This window comes from Ptychodera flava, chromosome 17 (genome assembly GCF_041260155.1).
Source record: "Ptychodera flava strain L36383 chromosome 17, AS_Pfla_20210202, whole genome shotgun sequence".
In the NCBI taxonomy this organism is placed as follows: domain Eukaryota; kingdom Metazoa; phylum Hemichordata; class Enteropneusta; family Ptychoderidae; genus Ptychodera; species Ptychodera flava.
In genome coordinates, this window is record NC_091944.1 from 19,561,342 (window position 1) to 19,570,424 (window position 9,083).

The 9,083-nt window shown below is 38.2% G+C and overlaps 1 protein-coding gene across 2 annotated transcripts; it reads right to left on the minus strand.

Moving 5' to 3' along the window:
* Nucleotides 1–1,955: 1,955 nt before the first annotated feature.
* LOC139115718 (uncharacterized) lies at nt 1,956–7,598 on the minus strand. 2 transcript variants are annotated; one of them, XM_070678038.1, is made up of 5 exons: nt 7,233–7,598; nt 5,511–5,725; nt 4,881–5,136; nt 4,000–4,165; nt 1,956–3,758 (listed from the first exon to the last, which is right to left on the minus strand). In XM_070678038.1, the coding sequence occupies exons 1-5, from the start codon at nt 7,375–7,377 to the stop codon at nt 3,494–3,496; spliced, it is 1,047 nt and encodes a 348-aa protein (XP_070534139.1). In that variant the 5' UTR covers nt 7,378–7,598; the 3' UTR covers nt 1,956–3,493. The 2 variants fall into 2 exon arrangements, with proteins under 2 accessions (XP_070534139.1, XP_070534138.1); XM_070678037.1 differs by having other exon boundaries at nt 5,511–5,728; nt 7,233–7,589.
* Between the last annotated feature and the right edge of the window lie 1,485 nt (nt 7,599–9,083).

The window sequence follows — 9,083 nt, forward strand, 5'->3', positions numbered from 1 at the left end:
AGCAATGCTCCAAGGTATACTGCATAATGCTCGCAAGGTTTTGAGTTGATGTGGGTTGCCTTGAGGGTATTTACTTGGCAATGGGGAATTTCAGTAGTGGGGAGAGGGCAGAGGGGAGCTTGAATTGTTGTGGGGAGTGGGGAACGGGCAGACCATAGATACTGGAGGGCAGTGGGCATTAAAATCCAGTGGGAGGGCACATTTTGCGTGTATCCCAGTGGGAGGGCAGTTACGAACAGCTCTACTTTCCCCTCAAAATTTTAGGTCAAGGTCAAAAATAAGTAAAATCAGTATATCAGCCTTCAAAACATGTTTTGTGATGATTTTGCGAAATTGATGAAATTCACCAGTTGGCGGCACCTGATATGTGTTACATTCCCATTACTATTATTCCTATTACTAGGACAAAATTTAACAATGCACCAGGAGGCTTTAAAACAAACAAACATACAAACAAACAAACAAACATACGAACGAACGAACAAACAAAAAAACGAAACACACGAATTATACATACTGATGTAGGAATATATGCTTAAATTGGCTCAAAATATAAATGTAATCCAGTCATTTATATATTTTGGGGAAGAAAATACAAATATAATACCAAATGTTTGAATTTGGCAATCTTCCATTCGTCGCACTCTGTCGTGTAATACTTTTAACTGACTCCTAAGAGTTGTTGTGTATCACATTCTATGTAATGTTACTAGTCAATCGGATATATTTGCTTAACATGAATACCGCGAGTGCCATCCATTTTTGGACATCCTTTAGGACTGCACTTTCCACATGGTCTTGAACGAGCAACTGGTCTTTAAGGTAGAACGCGTCTCGGGGACAGATATTCAGACTCTCAAATTTCTACAATTTTGTTCTGATCTACCACTTGTGGAGGCTCTTTTCTTAAAGCTCTTGGAGAAAGAAAAACTTTCACCGACTTAGTTTTTCGAAAATCCCAAATTTTTTAATCCAAAATTTTATTTTTCCTCGTAGAGTTAACACAGGAATGGCGGCCATTTTGAATTTCAATATCGCAAAATGTTGTGTAATTTGATTCGTTTTTTCCAAACTTTTCACGGTGACCCCTTAATTTTCATTGTTGATTTGGTAAGAGAATGGTTTACAGTTTCATTGAGGAAAGGTTGAGCAAAAGTTTAAGTCTTTCACTTTCGAGGCGCATTCTACCATAAGGTTTCACTGGATGTGAGTTATGAAGTAGCAGAAAAGATTTTACATTTCTTTGCAATCAATTTATTACTATTTATTCTCGTTAATCAGATTAGTAATTATTCGACAGGGATATGTCGACAGGGATAGTAGAGTTATCTTTCGGTTGACGAGCTATATTGGGACAGACACATCAACAGGGCGTGGGCCGTTACGCATGTCCCTTACTCTTTTTCTTTGAATATATGACTTCACTATAAGGCGAACCACGGTTTCTGTTAATTCTGCGTCGGTGACCGTGGCATAGCAAATTTGAGTCTAGAGAAATCTAATTAATGTCGACGAAATTTTGGATAACCGAACTCTTTCATATGTAAGATCATTGTATCCGAACAAGAGAGTGAATCCATGCCGGTGTTCTCTCGTTCTGACACGGCTAAGGCCAAAAAATAAATAAATTGTGCTGTTCCGATAACATGGTTTTCAAAAATAGGGTAGGTAGGTTGGCAGGATTTTTTCCCCTAAAATATTTTTATTTTTAAATATGCATTTTTCAGGGGTTCAGGGTCAAACACTGGCCACAACATTTCCAGAAAAATGTATCATAAATATAAAAGGGAAAAAACCCATAAAATACATCCTCGTTCCAGCAAAATCAAATGCCTAGTAACGAACGCGTGATTTTACGTTTTTTTTTCGGCAGGTAAATATTAGGGTAGGTGGGGTTATCGGAACAGCACAATTTTTTTGTTCGGCCTAACCCAAAATGAAGCAATCTGTGGCAGTTGACCGGATCAAACGATATGGAATGTTTTATTTGCATTGTAACGTATCAGAAAAAACATCTTCAAATGCATGTTACCTCGTCTCTCCTTTTCTAAAATGATAATTAAATGCCGGCATCAACGCCGCATTATGTGAATCATTATATGAATCTAACATGTTACACATAATCATGCAATGACTATGCCTTAAGAAACATGTCCAACTGAACAAATCCATGTTTTGAGTGTCAAACCCACTGGTGACGTCATCACTGACTGGACAATGTTTCAGGCAGAATGCTCAGCTAAAACGATGCCAAACTCTATAAAAACGCAAACAAGTTACAATATTACGGAGATTTCATCCAACTGCAAAAAAAATGTACACATTGTTCTGCATGACAAAAAAAATCTAAAATTCAATATGGACACCGCAAAATAAATTACAATGTCACGTGCGAGTACACAAAGGTACAAATCAACTCAATACTTTACTTCGAAAAAGGAACTCCAAACAATGAGAGTCTCACATTCTCTTCAAATTTCACCTGACCGTCATTAGCAATGCACTGGAACTGCAAAAACGGCGTCAATAATTCCATTGCCTCAAAAACTCGATCAATAACGCATAGCTATCTCCCGATGTCAAGATCGAGATACTCATTACATAAAGAACGATAAGTCACCGACGTCATTGTTTTTGAGTGTTTCGTTTTATTTTATGAATCTTAACTGTAATACGAAATTGGAAAACAAACAGAATAAATTAAACTAACGTTAAATCTCATCAGAGAGAGAGGAGAGAGAGAGAGAGAGAGAGAGAGAGAGAGAGAGAGAGAGAGAGAGAAGAGAGAGAGAGAGAGAGAGAGAGAGAGAGAGAGAGAGAGAGAGAGAGAGAGAGACAGAGAGAGACAGAGACAGAGACAGACATACAGATAGACAGAAATTCCGGGTCAGAGATAAAGAGAGGGACAGAGAGAGATGAATCCATTTGAAAATTTTAAAATCTCGTTCTTCGTTCAAAGCTGCATCATGCAAATCGGCAGTCTTTTTGGCACATCTGAGTCAAAGCCACTCTGGCAGCAGTCTGTCCCTCGTGTATCATTGATACAAATCACTGTCAGAAATCTACCATTAAATCCTTGGAGTGCGTGGTCAAAAATGAAACAAAAATCTACAGCGCAAAAAAATTGCTAAAATTCTTTTGCAGCCATGCCGATTTGTTGAATTTGAAAAAAAACTATTAACTTGCAGGCCGGCTGATATAAAAGTGAGTCAATTTGGAAAAAGTATGCATGCTTTGAAAATTGTGAACAAATTTGCAATTGCTTAACTTTTTGGAAAAAAATGAAAAATTGCATAATACCATCTTGACAACCCTATCCCAAAATCTAATTGCCCATCCCTTTACGTTATGTTGGTACCTATATGCTTGAATTATTTATCTTTAGAAAACAGAGCCAAAGCACAGTATACATAGAAGCAACAAACTGACATATCGGTGTAAAAAAGTTTGATAAGTGATGCATGACTCCTATGCACGGATATCTAAGTGTAGTTTAAGCACTTGACTCATTTTCCTCGGGAGTGGGTCGTTTCGTGGCTTCTTCGTATGAGGGCGGTAGTGAACCGTCGTCCGCGTCCGCCATCGCGTCGTACGCAAAATTCACGAGTCCCCCGTCTTCGGTAGTGCCCCGTGGAGTCTGTGAAGACGTCGTGTCGTTTTCTGAAGACGGTATGTGCGTACTGTAGGGTGGTGGACCCGAAAATCCCGTAAAACGAACCGGGGAAGTGAAATCTGACGGGTTGTAGGATACAAGATACCTGAAAAATCAAAAGTTTGCTGACTTACTATGTTACGCATTATCAAATTAATCTCATTTGCAGACTCAAAGCGAAGCGTCTTTCCGATAAGAAATAATTTGTCATATCAAAGACAAGTATAGAACAATTTCTATTTTTCTTATTATAAGGCGTCAAGATAAAGTTTACTCTACAAAATAATGCTTCCGTCGAGAACTCATTGTCTCGGTAATGGAACAAATGTCGGCTAATGCTGTCTCACCTTGTATCCATGCCTGATATACTAGGCGTGTCGCCAATGGACGATCTGCTAGGAGACGAGCTGTGCCGTCTACGTTTAAAACGACTATTCTTCATCGATTTGTAGCAAGCTGCCAGTATCGCTATGGTTACCATGATAACAAAGGTTAGCAACCAGTAGTTGATGGCTGTAAGTGAAGGTACACAAATGAATTTGTTTTGCTCACATATTTGTACACTTACTGCATATTTTTCTTTCAAGTTTTTATGTCATCCTGACGCCCTTGAACAACATTACAATTTTAAGGGGAAAGTAAAAAGCGACTGAGTGTACGCTATTTCTCTGGGAATAGCATGGCAGGCAGTTTGTTGAACATACCTACTGTACGCGCAGGACTCACAGTGATGAGTCCAAAAGCGAAGGCCGAACAAAAAAAAATTGTGCTGTTCCCATAACCCGACCTACCCTATTTTTTACCTGCCGACCCTAAACTTTTTAGAGCTACATAAACACGGAAGTAAAAAAAGAAGAAAAAAACCCGTAAAATCACGCGTTCGTTTCTTGGCATTTGATTTTTGCTTGAACGAGGATGTCTTTTATGTTTTTCTCTTTTATGAGTATGATACATTTAATGTTGTGGCCAGTGTTTGACCGCCCTGAACTCCTGAAAAATGCATATTTAAAAATAAAAATATTTTGGAAAAAAAATTCCTGCCAACCTACCTACCCTATTTTTTTGAAAACCATGTTATCTGAACAGCACACTTTTTTTTGGCCAAATCTTTTTCTTCTGAGTCGGGGCGCCACCTGGCTGGTGGCGTCACGACTGTATTAATTTTATTAGAAAGAAAATGAAGAACAGCGAGTAGTCGCCTTAGGGCGCCACCGCCGTTAACTCTTACTCCAGTCATCGATGTCGTTCTTTTGAACGGAAAACGTTGCATGGAATCCGTTGTACAAGCCATTGACGTTCCCGGTTGTCGTCACAAATCTGACCAGTAGAGCGTCACCATGCGACGAGATTATTGATGGCGGCTTGTTGCTCTGACAGTACTGGCCGACGAACGTTTCATAGATCGCGCCGTCGTCGTCTTCCATGTTGTAAATTTCCATGTAGTCCTCATCACAATCCGACATGTGGAATGACCGAAAATTTAGCTGGAAGGAAGTTAAGAACGTGTGATTATCGCGGAAAATGTGGTCAGGATTTTGGACCCTTTAGCCTACTTTTACGATCTACGGCTAAAATACCGCTCATAGAATGTCGTTAATGGGAAGACAATAGCACAGTGAGAAAACGGGAAGCAACATCAATGAAGACTATTAATTCGGTACTGCATCTTCAAATATTGTAAGGATGGGGTCGTTTTGCTTTTGAAACTATAAAATGGCATAGAGAGACAAAATACCACACATGACAGGACAATGGAAGGAGCGCATAACATATCCTCCCCGTGACATCATAACCGTGCACATTTAAGCAATAAAACATTTTGCCAATATAGTATAAAAAATTGATAAATTTTACTCACTGTAAGAAGTGAAGATACCGGATAAAACGGCGATAGTATTCTATATTCGCATTTTATGTTGGTTGGGTAAGGATTCGGCCATTTCGGTGAGTACAAATCTCCGCTAAAATCCTGATAAAACTTATGACATGGCAGCGAAGTGGTTGACGTATGAGGGCGCCCTGTCGAGGCTAACGTTCTCGTCGAATTTCCAGACAATCTAAACAATGGTCCCGCTGCTGGAATAAATAAAAGAAGATGAAAACTCATAATGGTAAAGATGGCGATAATGTGATGTTCATAAAAACACTATCAACATCCAAAGCAGGTCAGTGATCAAAGGCTAGGTCATCAATAGGTCATGGGTCACCAGGTGAATGACACCGATAAGCGAAAACTTTGCTTCACCAAATATCAAAGTTCGGATTCGTTCCAACTTTATAGTCCTCTCCCACTAATACTTCAATTACCCATTGTGATATGTCACAATTTAATATACCAATAAAATTTTCAATAAGCTAAAAACCGTGTATTCTGACGATGTCGAAGAATCGCTTGAAGTCAGATGATATGACATGATATGATATGTAATCAGGAACAACTGCTATGAAAATCGTCGACTGTTTATGGTGACCCTTGACCTGTCTAGGTAGAACAATGTCGTTGTACGTCACCAAAATTTATCGATCTTGTTTTGGCAACTGCAGACTACACGCACTGGTGTTTTTAGATCCGCGAAAATACACGCAACACCATGATATTCTATTAAAGCCGATTATATAAAGACTGGAAATATATATTTTTTCGAAATAAGCAAGCATGTTTCCTCAATCAATAGGAATAAACCAGGTGAATTTCATATGGTGAGTTATTCTAATGTACGATTGAGTCACTTCCACAATCAGTTGATCATTGTAAGGGTTACTTTTTAACTCTAGGCCTACAGCGCTTCTCTCACCAGACTTCAAAGAGTTCAGTTAGCACACACAGCTTTCAAAGATACACAAAATCATGCACTCTTTTGGATTTTTTCTTTGGCGGGGGAGAGGGGAATGATAAATTTACGAAATGACTCACACGGCACATCTACTTTGAATAACTGTCCTAATGGTAACATTAAAGACTTAAGCTGACGTCATATATCCGATTAACCCAATCACGTGATGGAGGGACCGCAACCCAACCTAACCTAAAACATCCAAACAAACGAAAATATTAAACACGCAAAAATAAAATCCCGATACGATCGTCCGGTCAGTAGATCCTGAATCCCTATTTTCAGTTCAGTGATTTAGCAGTAAACAAATATTCAATCGTTTTAAGATATTGGTGTTTACCCAACTTTGTCATAATTGATTTCCTTGTCCTCAAAATACCCCTTCTGTGAAGCTTTCCGTCGCTTAGGACACAAATTTGTCTGGGATCAATTTGGATTGAAAGGTAGTGGCGACATAAGAAAAAGACGCATATATTTTTGTGTGTGTATTAACATTAATATAAAATGTAGTTTAAGAGAGGGCAGTCCAGGTTAAATATCCACTGCGTGATGCGATAAGCCTGGTTATCTATTACCGTCCGTTCGGGTTACATAGATAACACGCACGCTGCCAGCGCATGCGCGCGTCTGTTGTCCCGGTGAAGTTGGAATTAATGAAGAATATTTAGAAACCCGATTGACACTATTTCAAAACATGTGTCATAATACTTTCAAAAATCATGGAAAGAACAACGATAAAATCTCACCTTTGGTAGAAACCGTCCCATTTACTGTCTTTACTGTTTGCGTTGGACCATGGCTTGCAGGTGCTATATATTTCGCCCCTGTCAAAACGAGACAAATATACAGGACGCTGATCCCGACAGTCACGTTGCTGTGCGCCTTCGCCATGAGCTGATCTACTCCGTATCAGTTTTTCCTTCGATTTTTGTACCGCCAACCGATAAAAAAGACACCAATTTACACACCAATACAGCCTCACCGTTCTAAACGGTGCTACAGATGCTTCTGTTGAGAATAAACGTTAGAAATCTACCATTTTTTTCATAGCGGTCTCCCAGTCACAGTCGAGTGCGCCATTTTCACGTCAGTCAGTGCTTGGCGCTATACGTGAACCTTGTTCCCAAATTCCTCGGTCACCACGGAGCTGGGTGTTTCCTTCGACACATCAAAATAAACAGTGACCTAATTTTTGAGATTGATCATTGCTGAAGGCAAAAATTAGTCATCGACAACAAAAATGGATAGTTATCGAGATAATAACAGCAGAGTGTGCACATGATGTTCAATATGCCGTCAAGGTCAGGAAGTTAATAGTCGAAGAATAAAGTAATATTTGACTATGTTAGGACAAAGAACATTAACGCCGAAATATCAGCGGGACAAAAAATAATACTCTCTCTCTCTCTCTCTCTCTCTCTCTCTCTCTCTCTCTCTCTCTCTCTCTCTCTCTTCGTTTAATTTGAAATTGTCAAAAGTAGCGTCGATGAATGTACGAAATAGAGATTATGAGGTTTTCTGTTGATAATACATGTGTACTTTTAAAGAATTGTTTTTGCGAGACATGCGTATTTGTACCGAACAAGTACTGGAAGTCTGGGGCATCGAGTCAAACAGTATGAGAGAGTATCTCAATCTTTTCAGTTCGCATCGATGTTATTCTGCACAAAATCACAGTCACTCCAACCATAGACATAGAGGAGGATATGCTCCAATCACACATAGACATCATGTCACAGGGGAAAAAAATAATTTATTTGTTTTTATAATACATGAGTAAAATATGTATATATTTGTGTGTTGGCCTGAGAAACGTGCAAATTCCTTTATTTGTAGCAATTCTACTCATATTCATGTAAGAAAAAGAGGCCGTAAGTTCATATCAGCTTCGGTAATGTATGTGACAGTGTTAGGTAGTTCTAGACAACTGTAACAAAAATATGTAGCGTTGGTGGCGCCCTAGGGAGCTCACACATCTTTGGCGTATTTGAGCCCTAAATTTGGATCCAGCGATCGATGCCATTTTCTTAAGATATAATTCTAGATTTTTATATATATATATATATATATATATATATATATATATATATATATATATATATATAATATATATATATATATATATATATATATATTTATATATATATGTATAAGAACGATAACGCTTATTTTCATGCTAAATCCTGCAGGGACTTTCATTATTAAATACTTGACGCTATTAGAAACATCTATCTATCTATCTATCTATCTATCTATCTATCTATCTATCTATCTATCTATCTATCTATCTATCTATCTATCTATCTATCTATCTATCTGTCTATCTATCTATCTATCTATCTATCTATCTATCTATCTATCTATCTATCTATCTATCTATCTATCTATCTATCTATCTATCTATCTATCTATCTATCTATCTATCTAGCAAATTTGTATAGCGCCAAATATCCATAGTTAAACAATGTAAGTTTTTAAGCTTTTTGGAAATGTTGACATTAGGAGAGGTTTTTGTGTCCGGTGGTGAAGAGTATGGCATGTATTAAAAGAATCACTACTTTGCGTCATCGCATTGATAATTTCCCCCAGTTTTTAAT